This window comes from Choloepus didactylus, chromosome 2 (assembly GCF_015220235.1).
Source record: "Choloepus didactylus isolate mChoDid1 chromosome 2, mChoDid1.pri, whole genome shotgun sequence".
NCBI classification, from domain to species: domain Eukaryota; kingdom Metazoa; phylum Chordata; class Mammalia; order Pilosa; family Megalonychidae; genus Choloepus; species Choloepus didactylus.
Window position 1 is genome coordinate 107894101 of NC_051308.1, and position 22439 is coordinate 107916539.

Below are 22439 nucleotides of genomic sequence, written 5' to 3' on the forward strand. Positions count from 1 at the left end.
TGCCTAACTCTCCGGCCTCCTATATCATGGCAATCTTCAGAGGCTTCTCTTGGTGCTACTGCCACCTTGTTTTAATAACTCAAATGTGCTAAGCCTCCTCCTGACTCAGGGCCTTTGCACCTGGTGTTTGCCTGCCCAGTGCACTCTTCACTTCCATCTTCCTCTGGTTAATTTTAAATGTTACTTATGGAGGAGCTTACCCATATGAGATCAGTCCCAGTGTTACGTATTTCAGAGCACCCTTTTCTTTACTTTGTACCAATTATCAAAATTTTAATTTTATGTTTGTGCGATTATTCAGTTGTTGCCTATCATCCCCTCTAGATTGTAGGCTTTGTGAGAGCAGGGCCTCTGGCTTTCTTACCCTTGAATTCCCAGCATATAGCACAGTTCCTGGGACTTACTAATTGTTCAGTTAATTTTTGATGAGTGAATGAATAAAAGACCAAATAAATTGATCAATATTCATTTCTTTGGGGCCCCAGGCGCAATTACATTCCTGACTATGTGTGTAACCAACAGGTCCCTCCTGTTCCTTGTTTTCTGTTGAACTGATTTCTCCCTTTTCCCAATTGTCCTTTGCCTTCTCAGATGCCTGGGTTTCAATTTAATGTTTGTTTATACATTCTCCAAACACATGTGAGATTGTATACTCCAGAATTCCTAACTAGAGACAGCACTACACAAATGCTATTATTTCCCCAAAGCTGAAGAAATGATATCTGAGTTCTCAGTGGTGTCAAAAGGTCATTAAAACAGAGAAAAATGTTTTCCTAGTGGAAATATTTTTAGAATGGAGGAATATATTGAAACAGTAGAAGCTGATGGCTAACTCTATTCCTCCCTCAGTTCCAGTGTCTCGCCCTGTCCTCACCCTCAGGGCTCCCAGGGCCCAGGCTGTGGTGGGGGACGTGGTGGAGCTTCACTGTGAGGCCCAGAGAGGCTCTCCCCCGATCCTGTACCGGTTTTATCACAAGAATGTCACCCTGGGGAGCCGCTCAGCTTCCTCTGGAGGAGGAGCGTCCTTCAACCTCTTTGTGACCCCAGAACATTCTGGAAACTACTTCTGTGAGTCTGAAAATAGCCTGGGAGCCCAACGCAGTGAGGTGGTGCCACTCGATGTCACAGGTGAGTAGGCCCTGCCCACCAGCAGCACTGTTAGGAACTATCTGTGTCTTCTCTCCCCAGCAGCTGAAAATGGAGCTCCAGGCTCCTCAGGGCTCTTTGCTGGCGTGACAGCCCAACATACAACCTCCATCCGGAAGTCTAGGATCCTTCTTGTGGTTATGCTCTCAGGAACATGGACCTTCCCAGCAGCACAGTTCCAAAGCAGTCTTCTTGATTGTGATCAAAACTCCCTCATTAAAATTGCAAAGAAATTTTCAAAAATAACTATATTCTGCAATTATGGTACAAGAGAGAAACCAAGAATTCATAGTAAAGGTTTCTCTGCCCCCATAAAAGGTCTGGCCATTCCTTGACCAGGTTCTTCTCTCACTGACTTCCAACATGCCTCTACTCTTGGGCTTCTCCCATTACCAATGATACAAACAGGCCTCACATTTCCACATTAAAAATCCTATATTAACATTATCTATGTGGACAGTCTTCTAGAGCAGAGACCCAGTCCAAGTTAAGTTATTACAGAGTCATTCTTAAAGCAATGGACAGAGGGCCAGGGCAGGGAAGGGGAGAGAGGAAGACATGGGGTGGAAATGGCCATTAAGCATCAAATTCCTCCTTTCTCTAGGCTGTTCATTGCCCTCTTGCCATTAAGTGTAATATCCAAAGGTAAACTGTTCTGGTGCTCTAAATCTGTTTGTTGATGATCCCTCTACAAGCCAAATCCCTAAACCCCTTTTTAGGGAAGTCTGTGGTATAGCAAAAGTATGCTAAGGGCTGTTGAGATGATTGTCTAGCTCTGGCTCAGAAGATAACTAGCTGTATCACCTGGCCAAGAATTTTTCCCTCTATTGACCTCTTTTTCCTCACTCATTAAGTAGGAAAATCAGAGTTACGAAAATTATAGTCATTCCCAGTCATATGATTCTACGGTTTGGGTGGAGAGGGAATATAGAATATGAGGTTTCAAAGTCTCCTGGAAGGAAACATGCAAAAGGAGAAGCTGGGAATCACTGCTCCTGCGATACATCCCAGCAAAACAAGAGACCTCATAATGAGCATGCACACACTCTCTGAGAGGCATTAAGCAAATACAAACTGATACTCAGAGTCCCTCTTGTCTGGGTCCCTGGGTATCATAAAGAATAGCAACAAAGTCACTCTAGCAGGTTGATTTAGGAATGCTAGCCCAGGATCCAGCATCTTATAAAGACAGTCATCTCTTTGGTGTCTAGGAGGTAACTTGATTGCAGATTTGATATTTCCCATTCACCCAGACCTTTCTTTCCCCACCAACAGCACCTGCCTCAGCCATTTTTTCTCTGAAATTCCTAGATGCTCTTGCCACATGGTTTGCACCTTACCTCTTAGGTCCACCACACAGGCATGTGCCACTGATCAAGCACTGCTCCCTCTTTCCTCACAACACAGTAAACAAGCACATCTTACCTTCTGTACCCTATATTCATTATTTTCAGTTCATCTTCATTCTCTTGTTTTTATGATTCCCAACACAAATGCACATTATCTCTGCTGTTGCTATTATTACATCTAAAGGGTTTCTTGCCCAGACTTGGTGAATTGTGCCTGAGTTCTGGAACTAGGACATGGGTCATGCAGATCACGAACTTCCAGAAAAATGAATATTTATTTTATCATCACCATCAACGTCATCATCGTCATCATCATCAACACTTATTGGGTCCTCACCATGTGCCAGAGCTGTGCTTAATGCTCTACATGCAGTATCTCATTTAACCTTTAAGATAAACCTATGAGATTGGTACCACTTTTATCTCCAATTTTCAGGAAAGGGACCTGAGGCTCAGAGGGGTGCAATAACTAGCTTATGGTCTGGTAAAGCCAGGTGTGAAGCATGGGCTTATCCAACTTCTAACATTAGTCTGCATTATGAATAATAATGTTTTTTGTGCCCATATTCTAATGCAACTTTTTGGTTTTTAATAATTTATTGTCCTGAAAGAATACCTAAATCTTCATGATTGAAACAAATCAGACAGTACAAAAGGATCAATATTGAGAAGTAAGTCTCTTTATACTTGTTCTCACACACATTCATGCTCTTCCCAGACATAACCACTGTTAACAGTCTCACACGTACTCTTCCAGAAATAGTCTTTAAACATAAAAGCATATAACTTTTTTGCAAAGATAGAATCATGTTACACGTTGTTAGATGTTTTCATTACCTATGCTGCTCAAAGCTATATCACAAAATGGGTTGGCTTAAACTATGGGAATTTATTTGCTTTTGGTTGACCAGGAAAATGTCCAAATCAAAGCATCATCAAAGCAATGCTTTCTTCTCAAAGACTGGGCTGGCAGCAATCCTTGGCTCTTCTATGGCATGGCAAAGGCACATAGCAAGGCTGGTTGGTCTCTCTCTTCTCTTCTGGGTTTCGTTGATTTCAGCTTCTGCTTCCGGGGCTTTCTCTCTTTGTCTTGCTTCTATTTATAAAGGACTCCAGTAATAGGATTAAGACACATCCTGAATGAGATGGATCATACCTTAATTGAAGTAGCCTCAAAAAAAGATCCTACTTTCAACGGGTTTACAACCACATGAATGGATTAAAGAACATTTTTTTTCCTCAGGTAAATACAGCGTCAAACCACCACATTAGGCAATTTGCATTTTCACTTAAGAATACATCTTGACTTTAGTTAAAAAATAAACACATCTTAACTATCTTTTGTATTTCATTAATCATCTAGATAGTTTCTAGTTTTTAGCTATTATTAAAATGCTACAACAGAAATCCTTGTATTAATATCTTTGCATATCTTATGTCAGTATCCCTAAAGGAGTTAATCCTAGAAGTAACTTGCTGTGCCAAAATTTGTGTCCATTTAAAATTTGGTAACTATTGCCAAATTGCCATCAAGGAAGTTCCTCAAATTTGCATTCTCACATAGATCACATCAAGGTGCCTGTTTATTCACAGCCACATTGGTATTTTTAAGCTTTGGCAATCTGATGGGCAGGGAAAAATGTTACCCTATGGTTGTTTTCATTTGTACATATTTACTTAGTGATGAAGAGTATCCTTTCATATAGTTATTGGCTATTTGGATTTTTCAGTGTTTCATACTCTTTTACATTTTTTTCTATGGAATTTTTATTTATTTATTTATTTTTCTTTTTTCTTTTTTTATTGAATTTTTTAGTGCATTGAAAGTTATTTGTAGATTAAGGTAATCAACTTTGTCTTTCATATATGTTTCAACATATTTTCCAAGACAGATCTTTTGCCATTTGTTTATAATGTTTTTTGTTTCTTTATCTATATGTTAGAAGCAGAAACTTTTTGTTTTCCCCCAGTTCCAGTGTCTCGCCCTGTCCTCACCCTCAGGGCTCCCAGGGCCCAGGCTGTGGTGGGGGACGTGGTGGAGCTTCACTGTGAGGCCCAGAGAGGCTCCCCTCCGATCCTGTACCGGTTTTATCACAAGAATGTCACCCTGGGGAGCCGCTCAGTTCCTTCTGGAGGAGGAGCGTCCTTCAACCTCTCCTTGACCGCAGAACATTCTGGAAACTACTCCTGTGAGGCCGAAAATGGCCTGGGGCCCCAGCCCAGTGAGGTGGTTATACTCAACATCAGAGGTAAGTTTCCTATACAGAAGTGAACAAATTATTTCCTCAAAGACACTGTGACAATCCAATGATGACTGGCCAGGACAGTACTTGTGTTTCTCAGAGAAAGATACACAGAGGTTGGTGTTCTGTAGATCGTTATTATCTGAAGTGAAAGTACTGGGGGTGGGGGTGGGAGGGAAGAAGAAAGGGGCACACTGAACATGGAGCTCAGTGGGCTAACTCTTCTCTCACTGACCTGAGCCCATCCTGACCCTCACTGTTGCCTCAGGCTCAGAGAAGAGCTTCCTCAGAAAGAGAGAGGCCATTTCCTGTGACGCAAAGCAGCATCTGCTTTGCCAGGGAGAGTCTTCCTGACCCACTGCCAGGCTCAGGAACATCTCAGAAGTCCTGGTCTCCTAGGTTCACTCTCTTCCTAGCCCAGGTATCAGCTCCAGGGATCAGGGCAATTCGTGACCTCAAGCCTCTCCCTCTGGCTCATGCACAGGGTCTCCCCTCAGGGCTGACAGGGAACAGAAGTGGTCATATTGTCACAGGAGTGACTGGAGGGCTGTTGAGCACGATAGGCCTTGCTGCTGCGGTGCTGGTAGTCTACTGCGTGCTTATGAGGAAAGCAGGTGGGTAACTCCCTGGCTACCCTTTGCTGGAGAGTTCATTCCTGCCCTATCTCTACTCCTTCAAGCGAATGCTGACCTTGTAACCACCACCATCACCAGGCCCTCTGCAGCTCCTCCCCACCCCTGTACTCCCACAATCCCCCAAATTCCTCTTTACCAAATGCAGTTTCCCACACAGCTCCAGTGGGTGGAAGACACCTTGATGAATTATCATTTCTCCAACATCAGAAACTCCTCTCTATCCTGTTAAGACCCCCAAAAGATGATAAGAGGAAGAGAAAGACTTGGAGAAATAGTGGTGAAAATAGAAACTAAGTGGCATTTGGTAACTTACTGATTTTTAAAATGTACAGTATTTTCACAGCTGATAAGTATATTTTCCTATTTGCAGCTGTCAACCATTGTTCTTTACAAAGTCCAGGTTCAAGGACTGTGGATTGTAGGCTCCCCTTTCATATTCTAACTGTACCTCCTACAGAGGCTAGGGTCAGTAGTTTTTGCCCAATCCACCACCTCCCTTAGGCATAGCAAAGAAGGGTTCAAGCTTCAGTGACTCCCAGCAGGTTCTAGATGATCCTCCTAAGGACTCTGCCCCTTGTAAAGGGCTTCTTCAACTGGATCCAATGTTCTCTGCTTTCCTTTGCAGGAAAAAAGTCTGCCTCTGACCCCACCAGGTAAGGCCTGGGCCGTATTCCTAGACTGATCTTTCTTGGAAATGAAATGCCCATGGGGAAGAAATATTGAGCCTCGTTACTGCTGAGAGTCCAGTTTCTGCTGTGTGTCACAGAGATGGGTCATCCTCACTTCATGTTGCCTTCTCAAGGCAGTTCTCAGGACCCTCCTACCCACCACCTTAGCTATATAGGTCGTCTTCTTGCATCAAGTATTAATTGCTTTTTATTTATTAACTCACATTCTTGTGCCATTGTTGCCTCAGTTGCCTGAGTGACCACTGAATCCCTCCATGTCCTGAGATGATCTTAAGTTAATCAGCCTGAAAAACTCTGGACATGGCCTAACCTAATCAACCCCTGTTGTGACAACAGCCAAGGAGATGAAGCCACTAGAGAGGTCACTGTGCCAGCAGGAGGCAGGAGGTGGGGCCTGTTAAGAAGGGGCCACCATCTTGGCTCCACAGTGCAAACCATGTGCCACCCCAGGGCAAGCCCATGCCAAAACCATTGAGTTCCCCTGTTGACTGATTTCTCTGAAACCCTGGTGTCTCTGAGAGGGAGGCTTTGGGGCGAGGTTTGAATCTTGGCTTTTCTCCTTTCTGTTTGTATGGTCTTGAGCAAGTCACTTCATCTGCTAGAACCTCTGTTTTATCAGCTATAAAATAGGATAATAATAGAACCCACTTCACAGCATTGTTATAAGCGTTAGCACAGTGCCTGGTATGTATCAGGTGGCCATTTAGTCTGGAAACATAGGGAATATTATTTTATCATGATTTGTAATGGTAATGGCCATAGACCATTTGTAATGCATTCCCCTATGTTTCCAGGCTTGGCAGGTACCCTGTAGTAAAGACTCACAAACTGGAAATGATCACTATAGCTACTTTGTTAGGATTCCTGGGAAACATCAGCATTTCTGTGTCTCACAGGAGCCCTCCCAATTTGGACACCCAAGAGCCCACCTACCACAACGTTCCAGCCAGTATAGAACTGCAGCCCGTGTACAGCAATGGTGAGGACCTAGGACCCCCATTTGGGTGGGGGCCACTGGGTTAGTCCAGGAGCGGGGAAGGGGGAAAGATGAGGAAGGGGCCACATGGAGGCCTGGAGGGCTCTAGTCCCTCCCGAGAACAAGCTCTGGCTGGGGGAGGAGGAAATAGCTCAGGCAAGCGGCAAGAACCTTAGAGTGCGCCCCTTACCCCCGCCCCAGCCCCACACCCTCTGAAACGTCAACTTTTTTTTCAAGTAAACCCTAATGGAAGAGACGTGGTTTACTCCGAAGTCCGGAGCATCCCAAAGCAAAAGAAACATGCGGGTAAGACCTAAGGAAGTCTCTGTTCTGGCTGAGCCTTAGCTTTGACGGCTTATTTCTATGTCTGGCTCAGCCTCCACCCCCTCAGCAGGTGCTTCCTTCCACCCCGAGCTGCCCCTCTTGCTGGGTCACTGGGGCTTCTTAACTTGTGCCCATCTTCACTGTGTGAGGTTAGCTCAAGCCTACCATGTAGTGCTGCTTTCTCCTTTCTCACAGATGGCCTCATATAACCTGAGTAACAAACCACCACCTTGGGCAGTCACTTCAACTCTCGGAGCTTCATTGTTCCTGTCTGTCAAATGGGACAATACCATCATGCCCTACCTCCCTATATTAGTTTCCTGTGCTGCTGTAACAAATTACCACAAACTTGGTGACTTAAACCATGAATCTCATAGCTCTGTAGATCTATAATCCAACAATGGGTCTCACCGGACTAACAAGTGTCAGCAGGGCTGTGTTCCTTTCTAGACATTCTGGGGAGGGATTTGTTTCCTCGCCTTTTCCAGCTTCTAGATGCCACCCATATTCCTTGTCCAGTGGGCCTCTTTCCTCATCTTCAAAGTCAGTAATGTTGCATCCCTCTAACCATTCTCCCACAGTCATATTTCCCTCTGACCACAGTTGGGAAGGACTCTCCAGTTTTAAGGATTCATATGATTAGGTTGGGCCCACCAGAAAATCCAGGATAATCTCCCTATGACCAGATCTTTAACCTGGATCATGTCTGCAAAGTCTCTTTTTCCATTTAAGGTAATATATTCACAGGGTCTAGGGATTAGGGCATGGACATCTCAGAAGCAGGTATTATTCTACCTACCACACTATCTCATAGGGTTATTGTGAGGCTCAAATAAGAAAACAGCTGGAAATGCTGTTAAAATAGCAGATGGTTAAGCAGCCGTGATGATGACGTATGCTGGCCGTCTGGCTGTGTTAGCAATCCTCACTCAGTGGGGCAGGCTTTTCTTTCTAACTCTGCCTTGTGTGCTTACAGCCATTTGGCTTCCCTCTCTGGTTTTCCAGTTTCTCTTGTATAAAGTCAAGTGAAAAGTGTTTGCACCCCATTCTTGGTTTATGGGCCATTAACACCTATGAACTCACTCATACTTATGGCTCCCTTCCAGGTGGGCACTGTTATCATTATGAGGCATAGTTTAAATGACTTGTCTGAAGTCACGTAGCTAACAAACCACAAAACAGTGTCTCCAGAATCCAAGCTGTGGACCTCACAGTGCTTCCTGGTGCAATTCCAAGGAGGTTTCATGCTCGTTTCAACCCAGAAGAAAGAGCCTGGTCTGAAGGCTGTCGTATTTAACTCCAATTTTAGGTTAATGTAACAGTAATAATAATTTCTAATCACTATCATGTGTTGAGCAGTTCCTGTGTGCCATGCGTACAGTTCAGAGTGCTATAAATAAATATAATGATTAAATATATACATATATATACATATACATATATATATACACATATAGATAGATAAATAGCTAGCTAGATAGATAGATAGAACTTAAAACCACCTGGTACATAGGAACTGCTCAACACATGAGCACATGACAGATATTAGAAATTGTATGTATATATATATAAAAACACAAAAATATATATACATACATACACATATATATGAAAACTCACATAAGCCTTACAATAATCCCATAGACAGATAATATTATTAGCTCCATCATACAGATGAGGAAATCCACTCAGGGGATGTTGAGTGACTTGCCGACAGCCACCAAGTTAGCAAGGCAAACCCAGGGCTCAGCCTGAGGGGGTGTGAGGACTGCACTGCCTCTACTCCTGGCCATGCTGCTTTGCCATAATACATAATATGAATCTATGATCAAAGAATTCACATGATAAAAAGGTAGATTTCTTTCTTTTGAGAGCCCCTAGGCAGCTCCAAGTAGAGAACAAAGTGTAAGGTGATGTTGAGGAGGGAGTGGGTCAGAGACGTGAAGCTCATTAGGGCAGCAGCAGCTGCAGCACAAGGAAAGAGCCAAAAGGAACCACAGACATTCACAAAAGTAAGAGATGGCCCCAAGGAGACAGCTGTGAGTGGACCAACAGCACAGGTGCCAGGGAGAGAGCTCTGAATGACCCTTGCACAACCAAACGCCTCCCTTCTCTCCACAGCAGCCTCCACACCAGGGCTTCTGAAGGACAAGGTGAGTCCGATGACCTGCCTGCCCTGCCCCCAAGGCCCATTGTCCCCTGGGGACTGTCCCCTCACCACATGTTCTCTCCTTCCAGGATTCCTCTGTCATCTACTCCCAAGTGAAGGTGGCATCAACCCCGGCTACTTGACCCAGCTTTTGGCTTTCCCAGTTCCTCACAGATGGGTCCACACATCTCTCCCACTGCTGTCTCAGCCTCTGAACCTCAAAACCATCTTTGGGGAGGAGGGGCCATTGAAGCAGGAAGACATAAACTCCGTCCAGTAGTCTTTGTGTCAAGTAGCCCATGCTCTCAGTCTGGCCAGAACACAGAGCCACCCTGAGCTCCCATCTATATCCCAAGTTACAGTCCTGCCCTGGCTGTCTTTTTGTCTAATGACATGTTGCTCCCAACCCAGGGCCCCATCATGTCTCCTGGCTTTATTAGTGGATGTCAGCTTTGGTTTCTGTTCTGATCCTGCTTCTGTACACACCCCACCATTCCTCAATGAGGACTGCTCCTGAACTCCATCATGGAAAGTCCTGCTCTTGGTGGGTGGATTTCTCAATTGCCACCAGTCCAGTGGGACTGCTGAGGTGCTCTGCCAAATGGGACAGCTTTTGTCCACAGAGACATGTACACTGGACTTGTTGTGGACCATTCCAACGCTGGACTGCATTTCTCAGTCTCCGACCTATCTGAAAATCTAAGGTCAGCACCTGGCACTTGGATAACTTCTTCCCTGCCCATGAACCCATATCTACCTGCCCAAGTAGGTGGATCTCACACTCCAGATCCTAGATCCTTCCCTGTTGGAAATAACCAAGTCAATTCATGGCCAGGAGCACCAGGGGGGCAGATAGAATGCATATTGGGGTATTGGAAGTGCTCAATTCTTATTTAATTGAATGAATGAATGAATGAATGAATGAGGAAGATACTATGGGTAATTATGAGTCATTTTTGCCCTCAAACTGGAATCTGATGCCGTGTGCCTCCTGGGAAATCTAGGAAGAACTCTTCTCTCTCCCCTTAATAAGAAATAAACTAAGAGAAGGCATTTGTATAATAAAGGCTCTGTTCAACAATGGGGAGGGCTTCTCAAATTTTAGTGTGCTTCTGATCACCTGTGCATTTTGTTTAAATGCATATTCTTATTCAGTGGGTCTGGATGGAGACTGGGATTCTGCAGTTCTAAAAAGTTGCCAGGTGGTGCTGATGCTGCCGGTCCCCAGCCACATTGAGTAATAAGGCTTGAGAGGCTTTGGCAGAGGCCACTGAAAAGCAGAGTGTGCTCTGCCACCCACTGCCTATTTCATAGGTGCCAATCACACAGACTCCACTGCTCCTTGGGTCATCTTCCAACTAGAACACAATCAGCTATTGCTGCTGCTGTGGGAATTTCTCTACAAAACACGCTGTGCTTCATCAGCCACCCTGGGTAGGGGAGAAGTAGCTGCTGCCATCTTTGTTTTCCAGCCCCATGCCTCACATTTTCCCATGAAATCAGTGAATGAATACACCCCTTAGCTCTCTCCACTCAAAGTTGTTCTATCCCACCTCTGAGCCCATGGGATATTTTGTTTCTTGACCTGAAGAGATCTCAAGTACAATATAAAACTCAACTAATGGTCCCCACCAAACTTTCTCCCTTCCTGTGTTTCATTTTTTGTTTGTTTGTTTGTTTGTTTTGTTTTAAGTTAAAACATCACTCTTTACACAGTTATCCAAACTAGAAGAGGCATAGACTTCCCAGAGTCCCTGCATTGAATTGTGCATCCTATCAAGTCAAGTCAATTTCATTTCTTAAATATCTTTCAAATCATGTCTCCTTTTAAGTCCCCACTGCCACTACCTTCATTAAGACCTTTTCCACCTTTCACCAGAACAACTGAAGAGATCTCATAACTGGTTTCCCTAACTCCAGGCTCTCCCCTCCCACAACCAACCCTTATAAAGCCACTAGTATGATCTTTCTAAATTCCCAATTCTATCCCTCTGCTTAAAATCCTTCACTATCCAGAGAGTTCAGACTTCCTTGGAACACAAGGCCCTTCATAATTTAGCTTCAACCTACATTTTCAGTTTCATCTCCTAATACTCCCCATAACCCAAGAATACATACCACATGCTCTAGCCACACAAACTTCTACTTCCTGAAAACACCACCTCCTTTTAAGCAGCCATGACTTTACACATGCTGTGCCTTTTCTTAGCATCTTTTCCCCATTTCCCCTATCTGCAAGCTCATCCATCCTTCAAGACCCAGTTCAAATGTCACCTCTCAGTGAAGCCTTCCCTCGCCAATCCATGCAAAATGAGTCACATTTCCCTCTGGGTTTCCATAACCTTTTGCAACTATGTCTCTTATAGTCCTTACAAGAGTGTATGTGTGTCTGCTTCTCTTCCTTGACTTAAAGCCTCTCCAGGGACGAGCATTATGACTAGTTCTGATTTGTAACCCTTTCGTCATGCTCACATCACGTTCAATACATAGGGCTTGGTACATCAAACATGCTCAATTATTAGTGCATCAATGAATTTGTACCAATGCTGAATGGGACTTATCTTGTTTTCTCAAAGCCCCAAAGCTGAGTTCAATAGATGACAGTTAACCCTGTGATCTGAAGAGGAGCTTATAGACACCTCCCCACAGGATTGACTAAGGAGAGGCCACACCCACCTTTCAGCACTTCCCTGTCTCCTCAAGCAACCCATATAAGACAATGACTAGAGTTCCTTGAGGGGGGTGATTCGGGAAGGAGACCTTTAATCCAGTAAGGGGTACCATGCATTTTACCTCTTTTCCCAACCCCAACTTCTCTAACTGCTTAGAGAAGGGAAGGTGATCCCTCACCACTCAGGAGGATTTGCAGAGCTTCAGGAACTCATGGCCCCTCAAGAAGTGGCCCCAAGAGCAAAATTCAGTCAGAGAGCTTTTGGGAGATCTCGACATAGATGCCCTGAAGTTTGGGAATGTTTGAGGGAAGCCCTCTGTTTCCCAATCCTGCTTCCTCCAATGGGAAAGGAGTTCATTAGCAGAACACTGACCTCTTTCTGCCCTCCCTGTCCCCTCCCTGGGGGAAGAGAGGTTAGCACCTCTCTAGAGGGTTGAGAAGAAGTCATGGGCAAGCCCAGCCCAGCCTCTATGTCTCCCTTCCTCATGCCAAGAATAACCCATGGGAGCTTGTGTGCACCTCTGCTCTAATTTTTAAAAGGACCTCCTGCTACAGGAGGGTGCATGGAGGTGCAGAGATGGAATGCCAACCCCAATATCTAGCATACAAGGCTTCAAACTTTGAGAAATAAAAATAGAGGGGAATTTAGGAGAGCAAAATTCACAGTAGGAATTGAGGCTTTGCTATGCCAGAGCAGGTGGCTTTATGCTTTGGAGGTGCTTATTACACAGACCCTGTGGGGTTTTCACCCTGACTATTTACAGCAATGTATTTGGAGCCATTGGTCTGTTTGGAACTCAGTTGGCTTTTGGCTGCTAAACCTGGGAGAGGAGCCCAAAGCCTCAGGCTGCAGTGTTTTGTGGCAGGTCACTAGAACTTGTGGCAGCTCTTTCCAAGGGCTATGGAGCTGGGAATGCACCCAATGACTGTTAAGCAATGGTGAGCAGATGTGCAGGACTCCTCTGGCTGGAAAGACACCTGCCATAGTTTGTGCTGTTCCTGTGGTTGTGGAGCCAGGTGGCTGCTTCTCCCAGTCAAGGGTCCCAGCCCCTCCTGGCACTTGGGGTCATGACACGACAGCATCTCCCTCACACCCACACTCTGCACCTATCACCCTAGGAAGCAAAGTGCAGAAAAGTTGATTTTGACAATGGAATAGAGAAGCTAGTGGATAAATTTTCTCCATTTATCTCTCTACCCCCAAAAGTGCTGTTCAGAGATGCAAAAGCTCTGTAGGGCTTCTCTGAGGACATCCTGAAAGATCGAGCAATCAACTTACTTCAAAGCTGTGGCCTGCTTAGGAGCACATGCCTTTATGTATTCTCCTTCCTTCCTAAACTCCTTCCCATTTTCTCTCACTCCTCCTTCCCTGGACTTAATGCTCTCCTTACTTAAAAACACACTTAATAATGTGTTAGCACTTGAGCTTCTGCCTCAAGTTATTTTCTAGGAACCCCAGCCAAGACAGCAGGTCTTAAGCAAATAGCACAGAGGCTACAGCAATCAGCAAACATTAACCTCAATCTCCAGAGCATTTCAGCCAAGCAGTGCCCACTTAGCAGTGCCCAACTAGCTGTCAGATGCCAGCCACATGGCCTCAGCATGGTGGGAGGTGATGGTGAGGGCCTCAGCAAAGCTGAGGGCCTCAAACAGGAGCTGGCCTTTCCCTGAACAGATGCAGCTTTCTGGAGCAGTGTGGCTGTGGCAAAGATTTAACCATAAAGAATCTTTTCATTCAAAGCCTTTGACATATTAGGAGCCAGAACAGTATTTTCTGCTTTAAATTGCAAGGCAGCTGATTTCCACATGTGCTCCAGAGCTTTCCAAGATGTCAAGTGTTAGGACCTTATCTAGGTAGGCATGGCTGGATCTGCCAACCCAAACTCAACTGGACCTTTCAAATAGGAAAATAAATACTCTAGACAGGACCCTGTGCTCAGCCCTGTACTGTCTTGCAGGACACAGGGCAGAGATGTTTGTCTCAGCTACAGAAATCCAATTAAAATAAAGGTGGAACAAAGGGGAAACATTCTGCAGCAGTGGGTTTCTTAGGCCTAAATAATTGGAAAACAAGAGATGAGAGCAGCCAGGGTAGCTCAGGACTAAAAGAAAAAGTCTGTCCACAATCTATTGTGGAGGCTACACGACCAAACAAAGCTCTCGCCCAGCACAGCTCTGAGAAGCCAGAAGCACCAGACTTACAAGGGGTAATAATAAAACATCCTCGATGAGGAAGAAAAGTACCGCCTAGGTGAATTTCCACTCCCTCGCCCAGTATGGTAAAACCACAGGGCCAAAACAGACCCCCAATGAAAGATTTCATACACTTGAGTTAAAGTTGTGGGTAATAGACTCTGGCAAATGGACCAGATTGATTTCAGTCCAGCAAGACTAATATTAAAAAGATCTTTTTCCATCTACTCTCCATGATTCAGAAACAAGTCTCTTTGACAATGCTAAGTGCTGGGTTTGGGGACGTAAGTTTGCTTAGGATAAATGTTTTAGGAGCTTGGGATTGGCTTGTTTTCTAACATCAGTGGGTCTAGGGCCAGTGCTATGATAGTCTGATGTGTCTTATTAGCTTTCTAGATTCTTTTAAATAGTAAGACACATCATCTACTAGCAAAACTTCAAATAATTTGAAAAGGGAAAAAGAATATTGCTAGTAAATTATGGTACATTAAATTTTAAAAGAATCCATTAGATAATGTTTCTCAAAAGAAAAAAGAAGAGAGGCAGGCTCTTTTGCACAGAAGAAAACCAGATAATACATGTGGAAGGAATGGTAAAGTAAGAAAATCACCACATGCCAATCCCATGGTAAAATTTCATTCAGGCGATGATCACCAATGGATGAGAGATTGCTGGAGAGCAGGCGATCCACATGCTCTCAATGTGACACCACCCTGATGCTTGTTCAGGGGGGTTGCTGTCTTTACAACTGAGAGATGAGAGGCCCAGTCTTAATTAAATGATCAAATTTAGCTTCACAAATAATGGGGGAAACTGATCCTATGGGTGCTCTAATACAATGCAGTGAGAAGTGCAACCTCACCCACAGAGTGCTCTTGCCAGAAAAACTTGACCAGAACTTCCCTGAGGAGACAAATAAATCCAGAATATGGGTGATTCTGGCTGAGATTCATGAAAGACAAAAAGAAAAGGACAGGGGTTACCAAGGAGACGGAAGAGACTTGGAAACAAATATGAACCTTGATTGGATTCTGGATCTCCCTCCACCCTACCCTACCCCAAAAAATAGCCAAAGAAGAAATTTTGGAAATAATTAGGAAAATTTGAATTTGAACCATGTATTATCGATACTATTGAATCAGTAGTTTAGGAGTGAAATGTCATGATATCTGCCACTTACTTTTAAATAGTTCAGCAAAGTAATGTCTCTGTGTGTCTGTGTGTGTGTGTGTGTGTGTGTGTGTGTGTGTGTGTAGAGGCGGGGAGAGATTGAGAAAGCAAAAGTGGCAATAAATGTTAACCATGGGTGAATGCATCAAGGGCATAACATACTGGTGTTCATTATATTAGTCTTTAAACTTTTCTAAGATATGAAAATCTTTTAAATAAAACACTGGGCAGAGGGGAGAAACAGGGAAGAGCGGATATTGGTGCTGAGTTCATAGCACTCTAGAGGTGCTGGCGGACCCTCACCCAGTCCTGTGAGCCCCTCTTCCATTCCAGGTGTGGGAATAACACTTACTCTGTCCAGGCACTGAGAAGCTCCCTGGCTGAGAGAGCCAAATAAGGCATTGAGGAGGATGACCAGGGTTTTACTTTTTCTTCGCACTATTGTACAATTTCCATGGGAATTAATCTTTGGCCTTTAATTCTTCTCTGGGAATTTCATAATGGACTGGGGTTTGTTTTCAACATGAGAGCATCTTTACATTGGCATGTTATGACTGGAGTTCTTTAAAACTGTCGTTGGATCTCCCTGCAGAAACTCCGATAGACCATTGGATAATATGGATGAAATAATTTGGGATGGGAAATAGAACAGAGAGGAGACGCTCAGCCTCAAGTACAGAGTGGCCTGGAGTGGACTCGAATTCGTTTACTGCTCTGACTCACTGTGAGCTTCCTAGGGGCCAAATCTCAACTGCTCGGCAGTGGTCCCAGGAGGCTCCCCAGAGGAGAACCCTTGGTCTGGGGGAAGCAGCCCTACATTGGTGACAGCTGTAGAGGCATGCTCCCTGCTGACCACACCCCTGGTGGCCTCAGGTTTAACCTGTAGGCCTATTGGGTTGAAAGAACCAAAATCTAGGGAATGTCAGAAGGGAGCACCCCTTTTCCACTCTTCTAGTCCCTTAGAAGAGGGATTTTCCCTAAATACCTGTTATTCTCCCCTGATTAGTAGGTGACAACTATTGGTTCACACATCTTCACTGTTGCATCTTCTTTATGAAAGTTTCAAGCATGGAGAATTTGTTTTCTTTTTCCTTCTTTCTCCACCAAAATCAGTGCAAATAAAATGTGTCTGCTCCGAAGACTCAGATTTTCCTTCAGGGGGGCTGTCTGAGTTACAGCCCTGGGAGTGGGCAGTGAGCCAGCCTACTTGTCTCTCAGACCATTTGGCTCTCACATCCCAGCTTTATTAGTCATAAAGGTGGTCTACTGGCTTGGCTAACACATTTGGGTTGTTTCTCAGTTGGTACAGAACTCTGACACAGAAGAGAGTGCTATTTTGGGGTTTTCCTCAAAGACCACACAAAGGAAAATTACGTTAACATAGACACTGGCATCTACCACTCATCTGATGATTCTGAAGGTTGGAGGCTGTCTGGAAAGCCCACAAGGACAGGGAGAGAACAGGAGGCACAAGAAGGGCAGCCAGTGTTCCCCACATTTGGTGAAGAAAGGAAGCAACAGATTCCTCTGTACCCAGGGGATGTCACCTAAGGCAGCCTGCTAGAGCTGACTTAACAGAACCCTGTGCAAGAGGATTGGCTGCTAGGCACAGGGAGAAGCTAAGGCCACTGGGATGGGAGCTGAGAGGGAGGCTCCCACAAGGTCAACCAGAGTGTGCATCACCCACCCACACCAGGGAATTTGCCGTGCGGAGGTCCCTGTCAGAGGAGGGGTCCAACACAACCACACAGAAGGGCCCTGTGTAAAGCACTGACATTCAGATGCCTGTCATACCAGGGGACACTGATGACCAAGAGGGAGCTACCAACACACCAACTACATAGGAGGATACTTGCCCACTTGCCTCATATCTCCTCTAAACCAGGAGGGTCCTGCAGTAGCACAGTAGTGGGGAGGATGGGTGAAATCAGAGCTCAGTCTCCCTGCCCCCTCGCCGTCCCCAAATGGCTGAGCTCAGTGAGAGAGAGGAGCTTTGAATGGGAAGGGAAAGTAAGCATTATTTGGAAGGAAGTGACATATGTAATAAACACAACTGAGTCTTAGTAACCAAAATTAGACTTTCTCTTATTACTGAAGATGTCCAGGAAGGCATGGAGTCCGCCTGGATGTTTCCCAGTGGGAGGGGAAAGAGACATGGCAGAGCAGGGCTGAATGCAGCAGTTGGATAAACACATAAAGGTATTCCTTGCTTGTTCCTACGTCAAGTTCAATCCATTCGATAAACCACTTATAGGACTTAAAAAACATCCTTTGTCTCACTAGTGGCTGTATGGGCAGGTAAATCCAATCATGCTGGGGAAAATACTAACAAGCCTCTTTTGGACACAAAGTTTTCATAGGAAAAACAAAAATAAGAAAGTATTGAAGGAAGTGGGGAAACAGAGTTTCCCAAGTGGTCACTTTTCTAAAAGGAGTGGTCAAAGCAGCTCTCCTTCACTTCCCACCACCCCTGATGGTCACCAGTTTCCCTGCTCCTCCAGGATTGTTATTTCTAGCCCAGGAATCTTTATCTCTGCCCTGGCCCAGGCTGGGTGCCTCCTGGGGTGGGCCTCTCACTGCCACCTGCCTCCACTCCCACTGCCTCATGCCAGGCCCCTACCCTAGTGCTGGACCCAGCTGGATGGACACACACATTTTCTGTACCTTCTGGCACAGCCTTGAGCCCCCTCATGGAGTGCCCACCTCCCTGGCTGCCTCATGACCACAACCAAATCAACAAAGTTCTCCTGTCAGCCCTGCATCTCAATAAGGAGTTAGTGCTCCAGCACACTTAGGGGTCCCTAATCCTTGGGGAGAACCCACCTTGAGAAACTAAAGTTTGTTAAATTAAATGTGTTGTAGTCTGGCTGGTCACCCATCACCTCCCTGAGAGGTTGGGGGTGAGGATTTAGAGATAAGACCATATTTATTGAGCATTCCAGACACATAAAATACACGAATTGCTTTACTCCTCGAAATAACCCTATGAGATAGCCATCCCTGTCCCACCGATGAGAAAAAAAATGAGTCCCCAAGAAGTAAATTGCCCAAGTCACGTAACTTTTAAGTGGCAGTGACAGGATTCGAACCTATGCTCACAGGCTCCCAAACCTCTGCTTTTAACTGCTACACCAAGAGGAAGTTCCCAGAGCCCCAGTTACTAACTTTGGGATAGGGAACCTGGTCCTCATGCCCCAGATGCTAAACATTCACACCCTTTTATTTCAGGGTGAGTAGCCCTTACATCACATGCCCATGCAGGTCATCCCCTACACACGTTCCAGCTTCCAGGGACAGTAGTAATAGAGGGGGCCTCACAAAGTCCATCTGTGAATTTTTTTAACCCCTGGGTTATATTATAATAAATTATACGTAGAGAAAATTTCTTAATGAAAAAAAAAATGGCATGTGAATATGGAATCTCTCTTATACACTAAGTTAAAAATTGCCAGTCTCTATCATATTCTAAAAGTTGTTTTATTTTATACAATGAAATTTCATTTTAATCTTAATCACTTTGAATTCTTACTAAACATTATGGTTCTGTTAGACACACTGAGATTTGGTTAACTCTAGTAGGATACATTTTAAGTGTTCCAGAATTCATTTGGGTGGCATGGTAGTGAAAGAAATTTGTAAGTGATTATGGGATGTTATGTTACCCTGGTTAACAGATAATGATGGTGTGCATATGTTTTTAGAGATAACAAGCCTGAAATATGACCCCGCTCTTGGCCATGGCTTTGGGACCTCGAGGACCAACTTTTGGGACCTCTGTCTTCCTTTGACATTTGGTTGACCTCCTCAGTGTCTCCTGCTTTAACTCCTCCTACTTCAACCAACTCACCTGTTGTCTTTCTCCTTCTTCTGTCTCCTCTGCTCATCCTGCCCCATTCAATGAGACATATATCATGAGAATATTTATTAATGGGTTAATAAGGGTCAGGCATCAGGCTAAGCATTTTGCAAAAGTCATCTTTCTTATTCTTCACAACAAACCTATGAAATAAGTATCTATACTGCCCTATTTTACAGATGAGGAAACTGAGCTTAGAGAGATTAAGTAGTTTACCCAAGGCCATATATTTAGTAAGTTTTGGAGCTAAGCCTGCCCAGCACCAAAGTCCAAGCTCTTCACCACTTCATTAAATGCCTTTATTGAAGGAGATAATGCTTATGTAAACCCCATGTTGGTGAGCAGCTGGTGAGGCATCTGTGCTATTTTAAAGGTTGCTCTGGTTTCTGTTTGCCTTATTGGTCCCTGCCCTCTCAATACAGAGAAGCAGCTGCTGAATTGCCAAAAAGATAACTCTGGAAGAAAATGATGGAAAGTAATTCAGTCTCCTGTATAATGTGAGGGGAATAGGATAATTAGATGGGAGGTATGGAAATACATATATTCAAAATTTCAGTTATTGACCTCTGTGATTTGGGTGTTATTTGGCCATTTTCCAGAGAAATAAAAGCAAAGAGGTGATTTCACTAGAGAGGCTCTTCCAGGTCTATTATTTTAAAAGAGCAAGTTGTTTACCCACAAGAGGACTTTGAATAATTACCAATTCCTCCAGCAGGGACTCAGCTTATCCTGCAGCTCTAGGTGTCCTGGCACCAGGCAGATTAAAAGATCAAGGACCTGGGGTAAAAAGGGATAAAGTGAGAGTGCACAGGCTAATGGGTACCTCAGGGCCCTCTCTTCCATGCCCCAACCCTCAGCCTCGCTTCCCATCTTCTCCACATGTTCTCATTCACCTCTCCTGGGCTGCTCCACACTTCTGAACCCTCGTGTCCACCTGCATCTCCAAGGGAAGAACCCAGTTCAGGCCCAATGGATAGGTCTGGTCCAGAACCAGTCATACGGGCTTGTCGGTAAGCAGGGGTGAAGAGTTGGGAAAAGAGACGAAAGAGTAAGCGCAAGAGGCAGGTGCCCTCACTCGCCTTCCCTCCATCTGCCCAAGCTGCCCTACCTCAGTGAAGGTCAATGCCAGCTTGCCTCACCAAAATTAGAATGAGTCCTGGGTGGGTGGGGGTCTCTGTGGCCATAAGCACAGAATAGCAGGGGTATAGAGAGGATCAGAGAATACTTAGGAAGCACCGTGCCCAGCAGGGCCAGGGAGTCCGGTGTTGGGACCCAGGCTTGGAAAGTGGGAGTGGTCGAGGGAGGTCTGCCATCTAATGATCAAGTCTCACCATTAAAAGTGACCTCAAAAGTCATCCACTCTTGGCACTTTTGTCATCTCGAATCCCTCCACAGCATCCCTGCTGAGACATCACCCAGCCTATGGTGGAGAAACCCAAGGGCCCGGAAGCGCAACCCCTCACATGGCCAGCAATCACACAAAGTTAGAGCTGGAGGGAACCCACCCTTGACACCAGTTGGTCTGGAGCATGCTGGGGTGGGAAAGCCTCATGTCTCCAGTTAACCTCCTTGCACTTATCTGAAAGCCACCTCTTGGTAATTTTTACCCTCAAGGAGATTCTGCTCCCTGGACTTAATAACCAAATTCCCTACTGCAGGTGTTGTCTTCAAATAGCTGGACCAGTGGAGCAAGCCAGTGTGGGAGAACCTCCACGCTCCTCACTGCCATTCACTTATTCATCCACAAAATATTTATTTGGTGGCTAAAACTGAGCTGGCCTCTGTGCCAAGCACTGGGGATATATCAGTAAACAGAAGAGATTTTTAAAAATCCTGCCCTCAAGAAGCTAGCATTCTAGCAGAGAGAAACAGACCCTAAACAATAAACATGAAAAATAATTTGTGTATAATTTAGACGGTGGTGGGTGCCATGGAAAAAGAAGTAGAGAAGGATACGGTGGATCAGAAGCACCCAGAGCAAGCTGCCATCATAAACAGGGTGGTCAGGGAAGTCCTCAGGGAGAAAGTGACATCTGTACAAAGACCTGGAAGATTTTTACAGTGTTAGACAATAGACATCTGAGGGAAGAGTGTCTCAGCAAGAGGGAATAAACCATAAGGCAGGAGCATACCTGGGAATGTTTGAGCATAAACAGCAGGGCGGGAGCAGCGAGACCAGGTAGGAAGCCACTGCGTGACCCAGGTGAGAGATGACGATGACTCAGACAAGGGCGGACATCCGAAAGGGTAGGATACCGAGTATGTTTTGAAGGTAGAGTCCATAGGATTTCCTGTTAGATTAAGTGTGGAGTATGAGAGAAAGACTCAACATGAGTCTGCAATATTTGCCCTGAGCTTGAAGGATGTCAGCTCCATCCTGAGGTGGAAGACAAGTTTGAGGGAGAAGATCAGGAATTTGGTTTTGAACAAGTTGCATTTGAGATGCGTGTTGGATATGTGGATGCAGAAGTCAAGTAGACACTCAGAGATGTAAGTCTGGGATTGTGAGAGAGGTCTAGAGATACAGAGTTGAGGGTTGTTGGCACAACGATGATCTTTAAAGCCAGGAGCCTGCATGAGATCATCAAGGGAGTGGATAGTGGCAGAGCAGACCTTTGTGACTACATCAGCAAAGTGTTTTGCCTGCTGATTCAAGATGGTCAAGTGAGCTCACCAGTTTATTCCCCTCCCCAAATCTACTGAAATAAGCATATTCATTTTATCATTTATTGGCTACCATCTTAAAAGCTCTGCATGTATTATCTCATCCCATCCTGAAACAAACTATGAGGGAGTTGTATCATGCCCATTTTGTAGATGAGGATACCAGGGCCCTGAGATCACACAGTTAACAAGAGATGAAAACAGGTTTCAAACTCAGGAGTTTGACTCTTAGCCTCTGTGCTATACTGATGGAGGATGTGTTCCAGAAAATCTGAACTTTAGCAATAAAAATAAAATCCAAAACAGAAGACGAGATAAGATCCAAAAAAAGGTGGGACTCAGGAATGCAATGAAAAAACAAATCCTATGCTGAC

General features: G+C 44.8%; 1 protein-coding gene across 1 annotated transcript in view; it reads left to right on the top strand.

The window, feature by feature from the left end:
- LOC119512715 (Fc receptor-like protein 5) overlaps positions 1–10577 on the top strand; it is a 90849-nt gene extending 80272 nt beyond the window's left edge. Inside the window, exons 22-29 of the mRNA XM_037807545.1 lie at positions 850–1128; positions 4466–4744; positions 5236–5352; positions 5999–6026; positions 6959–7041; positions 7276–7344; positions 9484–9515; positions 9601–10577. Of these exons, the coding sequence (XP_037663473.1) occupies positions 850–1128; positions 4466–4744; positions 5236–5352; positions 5999–6026; positions 6959–7041; positions 7276–7344; positions 9484–9515; positions 9601–9654 (941 nt within the window). The 3' untranslated portion in view covers positions 9655–10577. The remainder of the gene's footprint in view (positions 1–849; positions 1129–4465; positions 4745–5235; positions 5353–5998; positions 6027–6958; positions 7042–7275; positions 7345–9483; positions 9516–9600) is intronic.
- Positions 10578–22439: the final 11862 nt, after the last annotated feature.